The following is a 21,647-nucleotide window of genomic DNA, read 5'->3' as shown; positions in this document are numbered from 1 at the left end:
CCTCTGACTTGTATCGCAGTCGTAAAACCCACGCCTTCCCAACAGTAGTCCAGCTTGTCTCGTCATTCGTCCCTCCAGTACAGCTAGACGATAGTTAGAGACCTGCAAGAACATGACTCGGCGATTACACGAACTACGGACATCTTTGTGTCGCTTCTGACAGCCGATGAACCCGTTCACACTTTTCCATCCGTCATCACCTCTGTGACGCTTCCAAAATGAGTCCTCGGCGTGGGCTTAAATTGGCCAAGGACAGCAGAGATGAAAGATAGCCCATAATGAGGTTTCTCCCTTAGGAATCAATGTGTAGCTTTGTTCCAGGGGCCACTGAAGGTTGTCTGTAAAAATCAGTCTGCTGCAGGGTCCCGGCCTGAGCAGCCAGCCTATCTATCACCTTGCCATCTTGTTGATGAACAGACGTCAGTCAGGTTCATACACTAACAAAGGGCATTTTTTGGACATCCTTTGGTTTTGAATAAGTTAATGCGGTAGCTGTGTAGGTGAAGGTTTCTGCGATATTCTTGTCGTGCTGTGTCTTCTGCTGGCCTTGCGTGTTACCTCCCTGATCATTGCACTGCATAATCAAATCGCCCTTCGGGAATCAGATGACTTTGTTTCGGAGGGAGATAATGCAGAATATGATGATCAGCTAAACCAGGCCTGACCTTGTGTGTCGGCGTAATCATCCCCGGATTGATATGAATCTGTAACATCAAGGATAAGTCATCACTGCTTTTGACTGCTGAGAGCAAAGAGTGCAAATCCATAATCTTTCACATGTTGTACAACGTTTACTTTGTGCCCCGACCTTTGCGCCGCAATTCAAGAGGCTCTCCGCGAAGCTAATTATCATCGAAGCTTAATTGAGTCGGAGCTGAAGAAGTTGTGGAGTAGAACTTTGCCGGGAGTGCAAAATGGAGGATTGAATACTGATGTGAATCTTTAGAACTGACCATTAACTTGAAGGTGGGAGACGGAGGCAACCCGATTAGTATGGTTTGAACATACAGTGAACATGAATTTAATCTAAAATGCTCTCCTTCACTTTCTCCCTTCTCTGCAGTCCGTCTGCTTTGAGGCCAGGCAGCTGTGTGGGGCACCGGGTGTGGATCCTGCTGGCCATGACCCACCTCACCCTGGACTTCTCCGTGTGCAGCCCCCTCAGTCAGGGCATGGGGGTCAAACTCACGCCTAAGGCGGTGCCTCGTTCTCGACCTCGCTGGCAGCCGCTGTGGGACGCGCCCAACAAGCTTCACTGGAGAACGGTGAGCCCGTTGGCCCGCCGTCTCCTCAGCCCTATCCCTCCTCCACCCCAAGACAACAGGGCAGGGGTAGGGCCAAAGGTCAAGGGCCAAAAGCATCGGAAGCCAGCACATAAAGGACAAGCAGCGTGTAAGGAGTGCCGGTTGAGATACTCTCAAATGGAGACGAGTGATCCTTTGGCTGTAATAGCGGGGGCTCCGGCAGCTTTGTCCGGCGGGAGCAGAGGAGACGTAGTGAGGTTGTTACTTAGAGCCAGGAGGCAGCTCAAATGGGACAGCTATGACAAGTCTCAGGAGGGCCGGACTACCACAGTGGCTGGATTTATCGACTGGGGCCCCACGGGGACAGATAGCGTAGATGACAACGGCAAACAGGAGCCCAACGCAACGCTGTCCACCAAGGTCTCAACTACCACAGTGGCCGCAACCCCTAGCACTACAACCAGGCTCTCCCAAAGGACGTTCACTGTGGTGACCACACCAGAGCCCAAGAGGCTAAGCACCACCAAGGCCACTGTCGGCTCCGGGGAGACTGTCAAACCTAAGCCATATGGGGAGACACCAGGTAAGACATGAAACAGCTTCACGGCTCATCATCTAGCATGAATTCCATGGTTACTATGAAATCATTCTTTGAGCTGCCTTTGTTGCATCTTTTTTGCTTCAGTCACACTTAACACTCACCCCATGTCTTCAATACAGAACAGATGTTGTAAAGATTTCCATTTAGTTCTGTTCTGCAGGTTGTCATTTTAACGAAACAGTAGCTCACTTCACCTTTAACGAGAGACAAATTACAAATTCATGAAATCATTACTGAAAACGGATAAGAAACCTGCATGGCATACCAATGAACACCATGGTTTTCATCCAGATAAATAAGCTCCTGCTCTGCAAAGTTCATACGACCTCATTTTTTCATGCGATGAGGTATCTAATCGTCAAATTTGTACCACATCTATAAATGGGCCTTTTGTCACAGTGTGACAAACTCAAGACAAAGCAACTGAATCAGGAATGTTCAGAGCATCAACTGAATGTTTGCCATTTTGAAGGTTGGACAGACAAATAAAGGAGTCTTACCATTCTAAAAAGTCGATCTGTAAGACTAAACTTGAACAAACTAATATAATAATAATATTTAAAGGGCACACCGGTCACACAGCGGCAAAACTCTCAGCCCCAAAGAGACCCAGGATGTGATGCCTGTCGTGGTACCTCCAGGTAGACTATGTGGGGAGCCGGTGTGACATTATGTGCACTATAGACTTCTACTTGATGGGTGGGGGTGCCTTCAGGTGGGTGGGAATTGAGGATTTCTATTGGTTAAAAAATGGTTACCAATAAATCAAATAATGTGAAGTTTTCTCTAATTATATTGCAAACTCTTTTTTACCGTTTCACTGTCACACATGAATAATGATATAGTTATCTCTGATATAATATCGCAGCTTGGGAAAACCGCACCTTATTCACAGAGTATGCCCTTGACCACACTGTTCTGCTCGTGCCTGACTTACTGTACATGACCGCGTGTGGTCTTTATGGACAGTCCCAGTGCAGTGAACACACAAGCCTCCCAGCCAGACATATTGGATTTACCATTTCATTAAGTCCATGAGGAACACGGCGTTTTAAATGGACCATCCAGGTAGCCATAAAATATAAGTCATGTTTAACAACTTGTGAAGCAAGCACTATGCTAATTGCACCTTTCCCCATTTGGTGCATTAATATAAACGTCATAAAATTAGGCAGCTAACAGTAACGGTGATCAAAAGTCCTTGGCCACCTCCTACTCAATTACAGTGAAAAATGTCTTAAAGCACAGCAGAATATGGAAATGTACAGTAGAAGTCCTGCTGTTGAAAAATAGTCCTCACTCTGAAAAATGAAAGAAATATCTACATTACCTTAATTATGAAGCCTAAATACATTCAGGAGACAATTCACCTGTGTTGTTTTAGGACTTTACTGTTGTCTCAGTACACTCGAGTTACACTGTTTGGAGAAATGTGGAGAGTTTTTGGGGTTTTTTGTGGAGCCGTACTGAGATGACCGTACCAACCTTTATAGTTTTGATGGAAGCTTAGCTGCATCCATAGGTCATGTCAAGCTGTGAGTTTGACGGTCCTAAATGGCAACAAGGGTTGGGCAATATGTTCAAAATCAGCCCAACAAACGGAAATTGCCGATATGTGTTTGTGTTCGAGTTTGCTACGTTCCACAAGTTCCCTTACAAATAAATAATCAAAGTAAACTCACATTAACTATCTTCCTCATTAAACAGAAAAATACAACCGTACAGCTTCTGAATCTCACTGTAAAACACACTTGATTCAAACTCGTCAAACAAAATAAAACTCAACAAACCAAGTTGTTCCAACAATCACCGACTCCGGTTTGGTGGAATTAATTCACCGAGTGAAAATATGTTGGCTCTACATGTTGTCTTTACACGTTGCTTCTCTCTCTGGCTGCTCAGCAGTGTCTCATACTTGCTCTTCGGAGGCAGACCATTAAATAAAAATATAAAAATACATTGCAAAAAAAAACAAACAAACAAGGATGTCATCAATCGCAGATATATTTGTCCAATCATCCAACCCCCAAGCAACCATTGAAGCTGTTTGCTGTTCATGTTAAAAAAGAGAAACACAAATGATCATAAAAGTATGTTTTAATGTTATCGGTATAAATCCATATTGAACTATGGTGACGCAGGTGTATATATTGAATATGAAATGAAGTGGCAGCATGTAATTGCCTTGTCAGCGATGTTGTGATCCCTTTATTTTCTTTTGATTGGGAGGTGAGTGCGTGACCGCCAAGTGATTCAAGACGACGGCTTGATATTTTATCCTGGAAGGAACTCTGATGAGGAAAAGAGAGGTCTGGTTCCTCAGACTGGGTGCAAATTATTGTATCAATAAGCAGACTGTGTCTCATCAGAGCAGATGAAAAGAATGTCTTCTCAAAGCAAAGCCCGGTGCTTAAATGCTGCAGAAAACGTTCCTTTTGCCTTCACAACACATTAACCCATGTCTGCCTCATATTGGCCCCAAGGCAAGACATAATTACCACACCGACAGCACAGCATCGGATCGCTGATAAAACAAAACTATTAGTGAAGGAGAGGTGCTTCTCTCCATCTCTTTCTTTTATCTTTCCTGCTTTGAAGATGTTTATGGATACATTGCATTCAATCTAAGTCTGATTATGCAAACTTAGGAAAAACTCAAGTGAACATCTCAAACTAATGATGTTAATCAGGTGATAATCAGAGCTCACATAACTATTCAACTCCACTGGATTACTGCTCTTGTGATTTATTATGGCATGTATTCAGTCCAATGGATAAATGCTTTGTCTCTTATGGAATAATTTAAGCAAAGTGCCTTTACAAACAACTGAGGAAAGAGGACACACACACAACTCATATCTATTATATAATATAGAGAAACTCTATCTACTTTATCTGAAATGTTGTTGTTTTTTTAAAAGGAAGGATAGTTATTACATTTTCTGGCATAAAGGATGACTGGTTCATTACAACGGCTCTTATTGACTTGTACTCACCAGTGTGCTAACATGGCTACGCTGCTGTTTTATCGTGCGATGCGGTCTCGAGTGCATCTTGGTTGAATTACACTTTGCTTTTGTGATATCAAGAGAGAGAGCAAGGGAAATGTTATTTTGGACCTCGGGAGATCATTTTCACTCCATATTAAACTATTTATGTTAACATCCTTTTAACCTGGATACTTTTAGTGGGTAATTGAGTTGACATAGTCATCCTAATTAAACAGCAATTTCCTAACATCAAATAGCTGCCTCAGTGAAACGACTTCATTACAAACTGTATGGCAGTGCTTAAGACAAAGGGCTACTTCGGCAGTGCTGAAAGAGGTTCTCTGGTTCTTATGGCGAGTGAACTTCCCTTTAATTGCGCTGAATTCTAAATTCAGAGCGTATCTATTTCCTCCACACAGCTTCTCAACATGGCAACGGCTGAGCCGGCGGCGGCCCGCAGCACAACAGCGCTAACAACGGCCGAGGTGCTGACAGTTTGAGAGACGGTGTTTCCCTGAGGGGGAACCAGAGGGTGGGCGCTACACTGCCGCGACAACGCTGTCGGTCGGGATGGCCTTAACAGCTGTAACCGCCTCAAGAGCACAGTGCAGAGCGGCAGGCGAAGAGCTAGCCAGTGGGGCACGCTCACGTGCACCAATATACACTCAAAGCACGCGCGACCGATTCGGCTATGTAAACAAAGCACAGAGCAGCTCGGATAACAACACACACAGAGGGAGACCGAATGCTGTGGACATTACTCCAATACATCTTTATAATGATGCTATATTAATGCTCTGAATGTTATTCAAAGAAACCTTTAAGGCTGAGTTTGAGTTATGGTGGTGCACATGCACACCATGTCATGATAATGGAGATGTATTACACTAAAAGTGTATAAGCGGTTCAAATACTGCTCATAGATTCCAATTACGAGCGTTCAAATACAAGAGGGGCAGGGTGCGAAACATGCAGCTCCGTGAACACCAGGTGATCTGTGCCCCACGTCAATGGGTAAACGTCAAAACCATGCGCTTTAAATACTGTTGTAATTCCTCACTGTTTGATTAATCCCAGTAATCAGAGAAGTAATCAATCAGTGTGCACGGGAGCTGCTCCGTGTCTAGCTGCTCTGTGTCTAGCTGCTCTGTGTCCAGCTGTCTCGCTGTCATCTAGCATCTCAGACAGAAAGGCCTCAGCTCAGAGAACACCTCTGGGAGAAACGCACCCAGCCACCCTGACATCACAGCTAATTGTAATCTGAAAGCGCTGATGTAGAAATGACAGGTGACACAAAAACATGTCTATTATGTGCAGAACTTCAACCAACAATTACTTTGTTTATATACTATGGAACTCAAAAATGTTAGTATCTACTTATCCCGTTCAGAATAGTATGGAGCCTATTCTGTGTGTTGGGTCCCTTTTATTAATAGCAAATACATTACCTGGATATGACCTATTTCTGTTTCCTTATACAACTAAATTAGAATAGATGTTTTTGGAAAGAATAATAAACATAAATGTTCCGGCCACTGCAGCTCAGAAAATGCATCTATGTGTATATGTATCATTGCAAGTTAGGCTCTAAGGAACTGTGGGATTACAGCAGCAACATCTAGCCCAGCAGTAAACGGTCTGCATGAACTAATTCACTCTGACTCATGAATACTGTGGGCAACCAGCACAAATTCAAGCCATTAGTGTACTTTGTCTCAGCCACATAAGGCATGTGATGTGAGTATCATGACCGTAATCATCTCACACTGTGTGTGTGTGTGTGTGTGAGTGTGTGTGTGTGGGTGTGTGCACATCACTGTCAAACATGAATGCAAGTGGTTGTTTGTGGAAGGAGGTAGAGAGCAGAGGAGGAAAGGATTTCTCACATAGCAGTGCAGCACAGTAGTCTGAATCTTCCACTTTCTCACTCGACTGTGGTCTAATGTAATCATTAATACATCGAGTGGTGATGCATCTCTGACAGCCTGTTGCATCCGTCTCCCCATGAAGGCAGAAAAGACTTACAGCGAGCGCCAGAGCCCAGCGGACAAGTTGCCAAAGTTTCCTGCCTCCTAAAATAAAATGTCTCCTCACATTAAGTCCGATGTTGCTGAGTAAACACACACACACACACACACACACACACACGTTGGACTAACTAGGCAGAATCTGATCATCCAGTCTCCTCATTAAATTACCTCTTTTTGTCTCTGTGCAGAGGAGTTTCACCGTGCTCAGATACTCACTCACTCACTCGTTTTATTATCACCATGTATAGGCCCAGCTAGTCCCAGGCGAGCCAGCACAGTTTGTGTGTTGTTGGTAACCATAGTCAGCCATTATTTTTCGTCAATATTGCTGTGATTTGAGGCGTTCTGTCCCCTAAGAAGGAACATTTGCAATGTGACTTGATTGTAAAGTATTCTGACTGTTGTTGAGTGTGAATAAGGTCAGCCAGTATAATTAGTTTTGGGGGTATAACATAAGAACACATCTGCAATAGCAACAGTTGTGTTATAGAAAACTAGATTTACCTATAATGCCTGATAAAGCATTGTCTATTTGATTTCACTATGTCAGGGAGCAGACATGATCCATGGACTTTAAATCCTCACAAACCATGTTTCATTAGTTTTTCTTCTGTGACATTTTGCCTCCCAGTTTGGCTTGGTCGGACACCAACTGTGTAATGACACTGAGTACATGACAACTCGCCACAGCTCGTCTGTGTTGCACTTATTGACTGCAGGCTATGTGTCTTTACTCCCACTCACTGTTGGCATTGAGACTGCAGGACAACCAAAGGGACAACTCCTTCTGTTGTTGCAGAAAATGACAAAGACGTTGATGTGGCTTGTAATCAGTGAAAAAGGCCTTTCTGTGCAATTCATAGTTTGATTTTCTTTTGCACATCTAGTATGCACAGTTTTCCAATGAACAGTGTCAGCACATGGACCTTAGTTGTCATTCGGAAAAGCAGCCTCGCTGAAGGTGGCTGTAATTCCGTAATCAGGCACTGTGCCATGTTGAAATAGCCCAGCAGGCCACTGGCCGGAGTACGAAGCAGCCGTGATAATTCAGCCTTGGTGGTTAATAACTTAAACGTACATGTGATTCCCTGTGTTGAGACTGTGTGACACCAATGTGCATTGTCAGCCTCAGAGTGTATCTCGTGCATATCTTACTCCGTAAGGAGTTTGTCTGGATGATGCAGCGCTGAGCGGAGGCCTCCTGCTGATCCTGTTCTCACAGCGCTCTGGACATACAGGAGGTGGGAGGAGGAGGAGGAGGAGGAGGAGGAGGTGGTGATGGGGGAAGAGAGGGGGGGGTTATAGCTGTTGTGCCTCCAGATGCTCGCTGATTGTTCCCGGTGACTGTGCTGCTAGTAACTGCGACCCCCCTCTACTCTACGCAGATGGAGCTGTCAGCTCCATTATGGCTACGAGATGATTAAAGCTGCAGTCAGTAGAGCCACTACTGATAACTTAGGTCTCGTTAGACGGTCTGAGAGACGCAGTGTTCAATGTGGCAGGCTTGTGTGGAGGAAGCAAAAAGGTACCATGTGTTCCTGATCGATACTGCAGAGACATTTTAAACAAATGAAAAACAAATGTAGTACCAAAAAAAAGAAATTAGCATTGTATATTACTACTTGTAAACTGTTTTAGTCACACATCTGAGCCATACACATCATAGATTTCAGAAACAGAATAATAAAAAGCTATCAATCCACAGAACCATAACAAGTGGCAATAACAGTAACCAATAACACTCTCTCTCTCTCTCCTTACCAGTATCTCCCTCCATCTCCCCTCTCTCTCGCCCACGCACACATTTCATTGTTCACTTTTCATTTCAGGGTTGACAGAGAGATATTTTCACTAAAGCACTTTCCTACTTTAGACAGAATTTTTTAAAAGCCCTGTTTTTGGCATTTCCGGATTGTATCTAGATTGATTTTTAGGAAATCTGAAAAGCAAAAAATAAAAAATAAATACATGAAATGTGATTTTTGCCAATTGGATACAAAGCACATTTGGAATTTGGTTTGAGATTTCTACGGCTGCATCTCCGCTGACGCTTTGTTCGCTGGAAACGTGCTGAGTGCTGAGCACAATCCATGCTGCCACTAGCAGCGCGCTATGGAGGACAACAACAGTCTACATATTTTGTCATATAGCCGATTTATGTATAATGGATGTGGCCCACAAGCTGGCAATCGAATGGGCCCACCGTAGAGCCTTACAGTTCTGTCCTGTGGCGTCCTGGAACAAACACGTTTACATCGCTCCAGTAAAAGATGGTATCCGGCGTACGAGCCAGCAGGTGTTTAAAATAAATAGAACCGTCCCGCTTCCAGCAATTCACATCCCGCTTTCAAGTTTGTGAAAGGAGGGTTGGAGGGTTAAATGAATGGAGTATATAAGTAAGTCTACATCCACTGTAGTGCAAAGTGAGGACATGTAAAATGTATGTTAAGTGTCCCAGGAATCTATTTTTAAAGAGGCGAGCTCAGTGAACATTGTAATGCAGCATTGTGACCCGCGGTGGACCTGTAGAGGCGTACGATGCAGCCTCTTCAACACGGAGAGACGGAGAGAAAGCACTTCTCCCAACGGTTACCATGGCAATCCAATAAATGTGCCATTACTCTCTGTATTGACTCTCAAGAAAGTCGGTAAAAATGAATCTGCTTTTCTCGAGCGTTAAATTCTGGACTTAAATGCGGATGCCTGGTGACAGGCGTGCAGAGTCAAACCCCCCCCATCGCCTGATTTACAGAAAACCGAGCCAAGAGGAGACGAAGGGGCCAGACTGAGAGATGCTGTTTCACTCACTCTGTCTTCATGGCTCGACACATCTGCCTGAAGGAAGAGAAAGTGCAGATGTTGACTGAGACACTATTTGGATGCAGGAGAGCTTCTGTCAATCCCAGAGGGACAAGGCCGAATTTGAATACGACTTGTTGAACAGAGACATGACAGAGAGGAAGACGGAGCACGCATTGGACTCGGAGCCAGACAGTGCAGGTGCACGGTGTGTGTTTCCCACTCCATTCACCTGCTCAACAATTCAGCAAAGCTTTGTTTCGCTAAAAAAAATAACTCCTGTCTCCAACATGACGGTACACAGATTTCAGGATGACTGATTGAAGCCGCTTTAGTAGCAATGCCATTTCACACCCACCCGAAAATTACAGTCATTTCCATTTGTCTTGTCGCTAACAGGATGAGCTGCTGAGTGTTCCGAACAAAGGCAGGCACGCAAGACGAGCGCGTCCTCCCGTGAGGGACGCCGTCATAGAAGCAATGGTCCCTTTTCTTCTTGTGGCCGTTCTAACATTTGCCGTCCAGCTCGAGTGAGGTACGCGGCGCCGCCTTTGACACCGCGAGAAAAAGGCACGAGAGAGTAATTGTTTCTCTCTGCACCCTCTTCTTCAATGAGTGTTTTAGATTGCTTGGTGACTCAGTGGAAATCAGCCTGGATTGACACTTTGACACCGACGTTAATTGGCAATTCCTCACCATCAGCACGCCGCCTTTGACGGAAGTCTTCCCGCCAGCCTGTCGCGCTCAGGTGCCGGGTTGTAGGAGAGGCCATCTCGGAAACGGGTCACGCGGCGCATTAGCCTGTATTGAATATGCCCGTACAAATGTGTTTCGTGGTGTGTGTGTGGGACGGAGGTGGCTCAACTTTTGTAAGCCACAGCTATCTGTTTTGCAAATGAGGGGCCTTTTTCCACATTTCTTAGGAGCTTTCAAGCCGGTGCCGCGTGGGTTTAGGCACCATTAGCCCTAAACGGCTCTTTGCAATGGCTGCCTGATAGGGCTTACTGCTACATAATGAGGGTCCGGTGAACTATCTCACACACACACACACACACTAAAGACGGACAATAACTCATACATACTAATTAAATAGGGACTCTATTTTCCTCATCATCTGTCCAGTATTGCCTGATGGCATTGTTACTCAGAGGACAAACTGCCTGCTGTCACATAATTCACCGTGTAAATCGCAGATTTAGGAATTCAGCAAGGTCATAGAAATGAAATTGTCTTTGGTCACTCAAAGTTATGGCCGGCTGTAACAATATGTTGTCATTTGTGGTTTTTGACTTGGAGCATATGAACACAAGTACATTCATTTGACAACTTGAATGTCACATGAATGACGGCTCCATTCCATTTAGCTGCTTGGGTTTCAGGGTCCTGGTATTTGGCATGCCCCCCACTGTCACACTATCAAGACTTAAGGCCTTTATACACCTGGGTTGTGACGAATAAACGATAATAAAATAAAACAAAATGAATAATAATAAATAATTTGCATCAGAGGTATTCTGCAGGGAAATAATAGTTGCTGAAGTAGCAGAGCTACAGTTTAGACTCAGCTCTGTGTCCCTCACACTGAACGGACATCTTGGGATTATCTTGTGTCAGTAGAGCAGCTACTAACACACGTTCTGTTGTTTTTTTAGTTTGATGTAACCAACATCAGCAAATCACTCCCTTGTTTAGGACCATGTGTTAAATCCTGAGTGAAATCCTCTGACTCCTGAAGCTGCGATGCTTCAGGTGTAAAAATAACATTGACCTTTTCTCACCTTATAACGTTGAGGCAAAGGTGTTTGCAAAACTGGTCGGCATTCAGCAGACTCCATGTCCAATATGCATTGTCTTTATAGCGCTGTTTTGGTGTCCACCAACCCCTGAGGGAAATATTTGGTCCTTTAGCTTCTAGCCGCTAACTTTATCTGCTGTGAGATTCTCACCAGGTAGCACACAGTGGATTTATTGGAGCTTTTCCCCTAAAAAGAGCTGCCCACTGTGTCTGCAAACCAAGTTGATGAGGGCGGTGAGACTGAACCATATGTACATGAAGGTTGAGGGTTGTGTGGCTGAGTGGAGAGCAGGGCCGTCCTTCAATCAGAGGGTTGGCGGTTCGATCCCCGGCTCTGCTCGTCGCATGTCGATGTGTCCTTGAGCAAGACACCTCACCCCAAAATTGCACCCATAGCTGTGCCTACAGCGTGATAGAATCTGAATTGTAAGTGGCTGATAAATGACTGTAATGTAATATAATGTCGTAACACTAAAACAATTAGCTAAGAAGGTCAATTAAAGCTGAGGGCAGCAGCTGAGTCCTGTTACTATTCTCTAGGGTTGTCACTACCTCTTACAAATAGTAATTTGATATTTCAATCTGTACTGAGGCAAACATTGTATCACTTTTTTGATGTATTCAGCCTGAAAATACTGAGATAATGTGATGTGACAATGGTTAAAAAAACATATTGAGATTACCTGCTAGGCACATTTATTGACCCCACACTGAGTATTTGTGTCTACGCTGGGATTCTTTTATTAAAAGCAGGTAGCAGGGATAGATTTCATCTAACCGCCTTGCTTTTCTTTGACGTGTTCATCAAACTGTCATGGCCATGGAGGCAACAACAAAAAAAAAAAATCTAATTTATTTCTTGCTGGGAGCAACGATAGGGGCTCAAATCGTGCTGCCACCGAGGTCACAAGCTAGCTGTCCTCTCCTCTCTGTATCTCTTTCTGTCCCCTTCTCTCTCCATCTATCTGCCTCTCAGCCTCTCTTTGTTTTGGCAGAGATTTGACCAAACAAAACCTAACCGGGTATATCTTTGAAGCAAGGTGACTGCCAAAGGTGATGTTTCAACCTGACTGCCAGGGCCCGATGAGTTTCAGACGGCCAGGCCAAATCTCCTTCCCTCCAACTGGCAGTCCTGGATGAAAAAGAAGAACTGGCCTCTGAACTCAGATTTGTCAGCCATATCATTATCTGCTCTATTATCTCGTCACCCTTACACGTAATGTCCTGAAAATGAGGTTATAATGGACTTAATGTTGATGTTTGTTTGGGCTCACATTGTCGGGCTAATTTGTTTCATTAAAGAGCTGTACGAGGAACAGTGTACGAATGTTTTGGCTTCAAACGGCAGCCTGGAGGAACTCTTAATGAGCTAGTTGGACTTAAATACAATGAGGACATGTAACGGAGTGAACTACACACAGCAGGCTCGCGTTGCGTTCAGTGACGTAACATTCGCCAATCGATGGTTGCATGCACTCCTTGACAGTTTGCATTATACTCAGAAGTTCCCCTTGCGTGGGCAGAGGAGTGTCCATTAGAGGTAGAGACAGTGCCCAACCTTATGTAGTGCCACGATGTGATCTAATCAGGGGCGGTATTACAGAACAAATTCGCCAAGTGCAGCTTTTAATTTGAAATTTCCTGACTGGGAAGTGCTCCCTTTCACGGCGACGTCAATGTGAAACGAAACAATTCTCAGCAGAGAGCTCGGCTATTGATCAAGGTCAGGGGCGAGCTCTATTATCCCTGAACTCGGACAGATGTTAATTTACAACCGAACACTTTCAACCTAACGGCCTCGACGTCAGCCGGAGACGTGCGGAGAGGGAGACGGGGGATATGAGGGAAATGCAAATGACTTGCCAGATAAGTTAATGTGCCTTTTGCCGTGCGCTGCGAAGGTAAGGCTTCCCCGAGCCAGCCGGAGATATCATTAATCTAAGGTTGACCTGGCCCAGCCTTCTGCACCGCCCTGCCCGCTGAAGTTTATTATCCAAGAGGAGGCTTGGCGGGGCAGCAGGCAGGCAGAGGAGAGGCCGCACGCTTTTCCAAATAGACCGAGCAGCACTTCCTTTTGAGCCTTTCCGAAAGACAAATTGGCTTGGATCAGCAGCTAGGCAGCTGGCTGATGGAGAGGCGAGATCTATAAGGCACACGTGGGCATTTTCATCATGACGGCTTATATTTTTTTGGGTGGGTTTTTTTTTCTCCAACCTCCTGCAGCTCGTCACCTGCTGCAGTGTGTCATTGTGTCCTTGTGGCCCTCATGCTGTATCACTCACCCACACACACACAGACACACACACACACACACACACACACCGTACAGCACCGTTGAATAGGCTCACACTAATCCTCACTTTAGACATGTACCGCACAGTTTTGTTTGTGGATTACTGTCCACAAAAAAGTGAGAGATCAGCACACACAGGAGTCTTAAGAGTTTAAATAAGAACAATGCTTTTGTCCTGTAGTCATACAGAACAAAGGGAGCAAGCGGAGAGCCGTTGGTCCACATTCATATCAGCAAAGGATGCATAGTTTAAAGAATAGACATAATTGTCCAAACAGCTTTCAGCAAACAGCAAAACAATGCAATGAACCCGATACCTGTCACTAAAGTGTGCGGAAGGCCTTGGTGTGATTATACAGAGGTTGATGGGTTTATTATCCTTATTAAATCAAACATCATCAGTGAAAGTCACCAAGAGTTTATTCTCCATTGACCGTTCAGTGTGTGTAAAATATTTGAGTATCCAGTCTGAACAAGTTGTCTACCATTGTCTCTGCTGTCCTTTTGATAGCACTGTAATTGGGTTTTAATTTGTCCAATAATGATTTTTTTTATAATGGGGCAGACAAGTGCAAGTAGATCTTAAACAGCCCGTGCATTATGAATATTAAGTGGGTGACCGGTGGATGAGTCTTGGCCGGAGCTACTTTTTTTACCACTGTCACATATTATCTGCAGTTCACACACTTCCTTGAGTAACCACAGACATACTGGCATCAATTAGCTTTCCTAGGATGTAGCAGGGTGACAAAGCAGCATTATTCAATGTTTTAATATTTAACAAGGGATCAAATGACTTTGTGCGATGTGGAAAAGGTTACAGAGAATTATCATCAGTTCCCCTCCGCGTTACGCTGCAGTTTAGCTCATTGTTTGGTTTTAAGCCACTGTGTGCTACCTGCCCAGCTCCAAACAACACACATGCAAAGTGTTATGACGAGCGGGTGAACATAGCGGAGCATTTCACAGCTCAAGAGTCCGATATTTTTCCAGACCAAAACAGAGCCTAGGCAAATTCTGTGAAGATGTGAGTTGTCCAAGCAGTGCTGACGCATTTATCTTCTTATTTACAATGTTGCGCTTCAAGCTGGTCCCATTAAGTTTAATTCACATAAAATGTATTTATGATTGTCGTTGACAATCCTGTACTTATTTACACATTTAGTTATGTGTTTCTTTATGTTGGTATTAAAACCGTTTTAAATGCAATGTGTAATAAACACTTCCAGAGTCTTAAATGCACTTAATTTATGCTCTTATCATACAAACCAGCTTCACTGCTTCCTTACGGTGTCTCTCCTCTGCCCTGTGTAAACATGCCTTCCTTTGCAAAGATACAGCGTGTCAAACAACCTGCTCCCACTTAATGTTTAAATAAAAAGCCTTGGGGCAAAATCTACAGGAGTACGCTCAAAGGTTACAAAGACCCGAGAGACCAATACAAATAAAACTGGGAATAATAAGTTTTATAAGTACTTTGAGAAAACTTGGTTATCCATTACAGTTGGCTGTACTGTAATGGAATAATTCATATTCCTCTTAAATTATGAATAGCAGTGGATGACAGTGTCATTAATACTTACTGAAGAGCAAAAAGTCACCCTCTTCCTTTTCAAGAGAGCCGCCGCCCTGAGTACTTTGTAGAGTTTGTACAGCACAGAGAGGAGGAGTGGAGTGCATGGCTCTGTGCTGTGGGCAACAGCAGCCAAACAATGTCCTCAACAAATCTAATCCTCTTGCTCTTGTGTTGATTTTTCTCTTTTGCAGGTTTGGCAGTTCACCAGATAATCACAATCACTGTGTCTCTCATTATGGTTATCGCAGCCTTGATCACAACGCTCGTCCTTAAAAACTGGTAGGAAAGATTCCTTTACGTTGAAATTCATGAACTGCACGAGCTCACACTTTTGCCGGGAAATCCTCGCAGACGATCCAGCAGGGTACACGGTATGATTTTATGTTCGTTTCTTGTCTTTGGTGCGTGTTTTTGTAGCTGTGCGCAGTCGGGAAATGGCCGCCACAATAGCCATCAGCGCAAGATCCACCAGCAGGAAGAAAGCTGCCAAAACCTGACGGACTTCACCCCGGCCCGCGTGCCCAGCAAGGTGGACATATTCACTGCCTACAACGACAGCCTGCAGTGCTCACACGAGTGCGTCCGGACAGCCGTGCCCATCTACACTGATGAGATGATCCAGCAGACGCCTGTCTACAAGACTGCTTACAACGGGAACAGGTACGCCGGCGCAGGGCTGTTTATAGCACAATGTGGATGCACATCGGAGCATTAGTTCAGTCAGCCAGCACTGGAAACACACAGACACTTTGTGCTTCTGCAACAAGATGTCTTTGTCCACTACAGTTATTGTCCTTGATTTTATTAAGAGTTTAATGGCTGGAATGTTAAAAGAATAAAAGGAAACACGCAGAGGAAGAATGGAAGAATGAAACTGCTCTTTTTACAGCAGAGCCAACTCTGAGAGGCGTTTGAAACACCCACTAAAACGGGCAACGTTCACAGAGTAAAGGCCGTGCCTCACACCGTCATTTCACACTTTAAAGCCTCCTCGTATTTCTTCCAGTGACCAATTATGTTAATTAATGTCAGATGAACAAAATCATGTTTAAAAACTGAAATATAATGTGGAGTAATGAATTCTTAATTAGTTTCGTTCTGACCAGTCAGGAATAAGCATGTTTTTTTTACATTTTTATAGCTATTTACAGACTGCGTGGGCTAAGATGCACAAGAAGCCTAATTCACCACATAACTCATTAAAATATGCAATAGTTAAGAACAGTGTATACAAATATAATAGACGCCTCCAGATTCTAGCTTTTACGACCCAAATGTTTCTCTGGGGTGTGTGTACGCTCGGACCCCCCCCCCCCCCCCTCCCATTCAAAGCAGTCTGGAATCAGACCTAGTTAAGAAATCAGTACGTTTCCTAATAAAAGTAATGGTGTTATGAGGGGATACATGTCTTAATAACTTTCCCATGAAATGATATCTCATCGTTATCGCTGCATCGCTCGCTTGGATTCCTCACACTCCTCCCCGTGCGTGTGCTGTTACTCTGAACCACAATCAGCTCCAGTCAGAGGTTTGTCTCTCGGCGAAAGCCACACATAAACCGGTTTCCTTTAATGCTGTCGTCCATCGCCCTGTTCCTCCTCCTTCAGCCCAACACCTGCCTCAAGCTGCACGCGAAACGCTAAACCTACCAGTGATTTCCGTGGTTGTGTACCGAGTCGATTTCTAGATGTGCTGTAGGCAACAGGAAGCCTTTACGCTGACATTTTCTATCTAACGGATCCTTCTGATAGCCTTTCAAATGGCAGACAGTATATACTGCATATATCATATATATATATATAGATATGTGATATCAGCAATCTGCACACAACACAGCCATGTTTACCAACCCAGCTAATACGTGCTGCTTCATACCACAAGATGCAACACTGGTGAGTCATTGGTGTGTTTGCATATCGCTGAGTTGAAATCGCTTCTCTCTGCGGGGGAAGACGTGTCTCTCTCTGTGGTATAATCCGACATGGCAGGTGTGTTTTTCCATAGAAATCAGGCATAAACTTTCATTTGTATGTAGCGTAACAATACGCTTTGTAGAGTTTCGACAGTGTTTACTGTCTGAGTGGATAACAGCAACAGTCATCGAAGCTGCAGGGCCAGCAAAGATGGTCACACTTACTCTGTGTATCCAAAACCCTGTAACAGATTCATTATGTTGGCAGCGAGGACGGGATCATTCATCTGGTGTAAAGAGTCCAACGTGCCTGTATGTGTTTATTTAAAGTCATGGAAGGGATGGCCACATTTTCAGCAACATTATTGCAGATAATCCAGGATTTCCGGAGGCTTCATGCGATTATCTCTGTTGGTCTGTGACCGACGGTACGGTGTTCACAGAGGTGCTAAAGGTTTGATTGCTACAGCAGGTCTGTGAGAGGATCGATGGAGTCCTTGGAAAACAGCTATCAGCGTGCCTGCTCAGCAACTAACGTCCCTTCAGAATACAAATATGAAAGCTATCAAACTGCCATCCGTCAGTACTAACGTTCCCGCCTCTTTATCCCGCAGGCCCTCCCCCACTGAAAGACAGCTGATTCCTGTGGCCTTCGTGTCAGAGAAATGGTTCGAGATCTCTTGTTGACGAGCTGAAGGCCTTGCTCACTTCCTGTGGGTGAAAGAGACTTCCTGAAGTCACGCTCCGGTGGGTCCCGTGCCACTTTGCCCCCTTTGCCAATCACCGTCTGAGCGTCGGCCACCTCGACTGCCACGGCGACACTGCCCCACTTTGGGAATAGATGAGAACTTGGCATATGTTTGGTATTTGTGACATGATTACGCTCCTCTCTCCATCTTCCGCGCGCTGAGGAAATCCAGTTCAGTGCAGTATCAGAGGTCTAGTTTAGATAGGAAGTTAATTATGTATAAATCAGTATTTATAAGCTATACGCTCACAACTAATCATTTCCCTCCTCATCTCTGAAACGCTCTCATTCATATGTATGTCGCCGCTCTCATCCTCACACCGAAAGCTACACCGATTGTTTTTGAGCACTCTGAACAGGAGTGAAGGAGCCCTTTTACTTGACTTGTGCCATATTTTTTTTTATGCATGGCTAATATATGCCAGAATGGCCCCGCATTTGAAATTCAAAGCATGAAAGTTAAACACATGCTCTGGCCCCACAGTGTTGCTGGAAGCCCGGGGGGAGGTGTAACGTCTGCTATTGACCCAGATTTGAAAAGGAATAGATGGCCCGCAGGTAGTGTAGCGAGAGGACAGCGCCTCGCTGATGTCTGGACACACATTAGTCTCAGTCAGCTCCACGCAGCGAGTCCCCAGTGCTGCGGCCTTAAAAGACACAAGATCCCTTATTATTGTGCTGCAAACCTAATGTATTACAGTAGATATTTCAAATAGAGCATTGACATTTCTTGAGGTTTTTTTTCCCCCAGGCCAGAGCTGGATACCACTTCCCCCATAACATCAAAGTAGAAAGTCCTGTCTGTGTTACAGTGATTGTTTTGTATTGTTTCTTTCATGAGTGGTAATTGTGATTTTGTTCTCCGCAGGCTCCAGTTGGAAACAACAAAACACACAAAAACAGCTTCTTTTGTAAAATAGTGTGATCACTCTTTGGACACTGGTGAAGATATTTATTTTTCTAGAGATGACAAGCAGAGCAGCCACAACGCTGCCACTCCATACTTTCCAGGAACGTACAGTCATTTAGATATAGATTATATATAGGTATATTTACAGGATGTGAGGGACGGGACTGTGGACGTCACAGGTGTCTCAAGGAAAACATTTGACGTTTGAAAAAAGGAGCCCAAGGAGCTGCAGTGGGTGGAAGACGGAACTGTATTTCTGAACAATGTGCCAATAATGCCACTATGTGCCACAACCTGGATAGAAGGAAGTTTCAACAACAACGGACGGACTACAACAAAGAGCGCTATATCAACCCTGTATCGACTCCAACTACATTCTGGTTTGTTTTCTAACAAATGTGAAAGATAAAAAACGCGACAAATGTATTTGAAAATGTTTTGAAATAGTTTTAAGAAATGTGTTGCAAAAAGAGTCTAAAAGATATTTATAAGACACATTATTCTATTAGTTTGGGGGCGAGAGAAGACGACGGTATATGCTTTAGTGAACAGTTGGTTTTAAGACATTGTTTCTATAGGTCCCATTTTAAAAAGAATACTTATGTCTATTTTTTTACACAGTACAGTCTGCCACGACAGTGGAGGTCCGGAGCACTCGGGATTCAGCGCTGTTAATGAAATACTCCCACCCGGGCCGAGATTATAACAAAGAAACCCATCTGAATACACCTGGTGCCAGCCAATCCAAGCGCGTAATGTGTACCATTTGCACCTCGATTTGGCTTAATGGAAGAAAAAAAAAGAAACAAAAAGGTTTCTGTGGTGCTGGATCACAACGAATCCCACAGCAGCCAGTTCATGAATAGCTGGAGTAACAGACGGCATGGAGCTGGACAGGACATTCATACTGCCTCAGGTCTGTCTGGCTCTTTTGCACACTTCACGTTGGTCTCCGTTTCAGTCGCTGTTTGGGATGAATTCTAATGATTGCTTATCGGAATAGATTTAATTTGAGCTTCAAATTCAAACCATTCATGTGACAATTTGCATGAATAGGAAAGAGATTGAAAAAGTAATCCCTCTACATGAACATCCCCCCACGCAACTCCCAGATTCACTCGATAAATTAATAATACATTTGGAAAAGCTAAAGAGTCTGAATTACAGTAAATCAAGAAGAGCATGAACCACTTTGTTGAATACGGAACGTCAAATTATCCTCAGTTTTTCCACTCAGAAGGGAGAAGAAGCTGTGAAAGAGGCGTCCATCAGGATCAGAGTGATGTTTTAAATGCGAGGGAGGGAGGAGCTCTCTGGACGAATGTGTGGCCGAGGTTAGTTCGCTCTCTCCGGAGCCACTCAGTCCTGGAGGACAATATCTCGAGCATATCACACAGTTCCAGCTATCACAGCCAGAGAAGTCGAGGTTTGTGCACAGATAGGTTGTTTGAATTTGTGCCGAAGGGAAATGCGACGCGGACGTGTGAGAAAGGGGAGTTTCATTCTGTTCCTTCAAAAGGCCCAAAAGACTCCAGTCTATTGTCCAAGGAAGGGGATTATGACGAGCCAATCAGCCGCTGCCAAATTGCTTTAAACTGTCTCTTGTGTCAAGATGAGGGAACTCCATGGTCAGGAAGGAAAAGCTCTCCTGAGAGCATTTCCATCCCCCAAAATCATTTTATGATCAACCTCCCAGCTCTGAAAGACAGACTACCATTGTGCTACGGAGCTTTTTGAAGGAAGCCGCCTACGAATCTACCTTTTATTGTGCTGTGGGTTTGTTCAAAGCACAAATACAATTCTGTAATTGTAAGCGTTTTTTGGCTGCAGACAGCAATATGTACAGATTCAAAAAAAGGTGTGTGGGGGGGAGGGGGGAGGGATTTTCTGTTAGCGCGTCGACGGTGGATCTCCAGTAACTCTCTGCGGTTGTTTTCAGGCTTATTCGTCTTTTGAAGGATTCGAGGAAGCAGGTTGTCCCAGTGAGATCAGTATCTGTAAATGTGAGCCATTCAGGAGGCGCCAGGACGGCCTGGGATAAACACTGTGGTGCAAAACAAACACACAAAGCTCCCGCTTTTGCCCCTTCACAACATGAAACACCCACACTCTCATGAATGACCCCGTACCGATTCAGCCTCACGTGTGTTGTCAAGGCTGCGGAGTCGCTTCTTTGACATAACATATATTTTTTTGAATGAAGAGTGTTATCTTAAATAGTCGAGAGGGTTACGAAAAAACGGAACTGTATATTCTACACGTGTAAATGTATTTTCTATATATTTGCTTCTATTTGTGTACAGGTGTGTTCTATTTTTCAGGACCTGACCCGTTTTTTGGGGACGGTTTCAGCTAGATCGGGGATAGTGTCTTTGTTTACATGTGTAACTACAGTATTTCTTTTAAAAACACAAAACTAACCTTGTGCCAAGCTTCCTACCTGCACTTTCAAGCAGTACGTGTGTTATATCTTTAGCTAACCAGTATAATACTCCAGTAGACGCTGCAATAGTTCAGAGGACTGGGGGGGGGGGGTTTCCAGGTGGGATGTGTGAAAGTGCTGAGTGGTTCCAAGAGGTGTTGTGATCATAGCTTGCTGCGATCACGGCACGCTGAGAAACCAGTGACTCTCTGTGCTTAAATATCATTTCTACATCAACTCTAATATTGAGTGTTTCATCACAGGAATAATGAAAAAAAATTAAAAAAAAGATAATCAGTGTAAATCCAACAGTAGCTGCCAAGAAAC

At 44.3% G+C, this 21,647-nt stretch overlaps 1 protein-coding gene across 1 annotated transcript in view; it reads left to right on the top strand.

Annotated features, from left to right (window-relative positions):
- Positions 1–17,927, top strand: part of ajap1 (adherens junctions associated protein 1) — a gene marked incomplete at both ends in the record, with an annotated part of 44,422 nt that extends 26,495 nt beyond the window's left edge. The window contains 4 exons of the mRNA XM_079174646.1: positions 1,064–1,827; positions 15,520–15,607; positions 15,746–15,988; positions 17,855–17,927. Of these exons, the coding sequence (XP_079030772.1) occupies positions 1,064–1,827; positions 15,520–15,607; positions 15,746–15,988; positions 17,855–17,927 (1,168 nt within the window). The remainder of the gene's footprint in view (positions 1–1,063; positions 1,828–15,519; positions 15,608–15,745; positions 15,989–17,854) is intronic.
- Positions 17,928–21,647: the final 3,720 nt, after the last annotated feature.

Source organism: Pholis gunnellus (assembly GCF_910591455.1).
Source record: "Pholis gunnellus genome assembly, chromosome: 2".
NCBI classification, from domain to species: Eukaryota; Metazoa; Chordata; class Actinopteri; order Perciformes; family Pholidae; genus Pholis; species Pholis gunnellus.
This window is presented reverse-complemented; position numbering and strand designations above follow the sequence as displayed.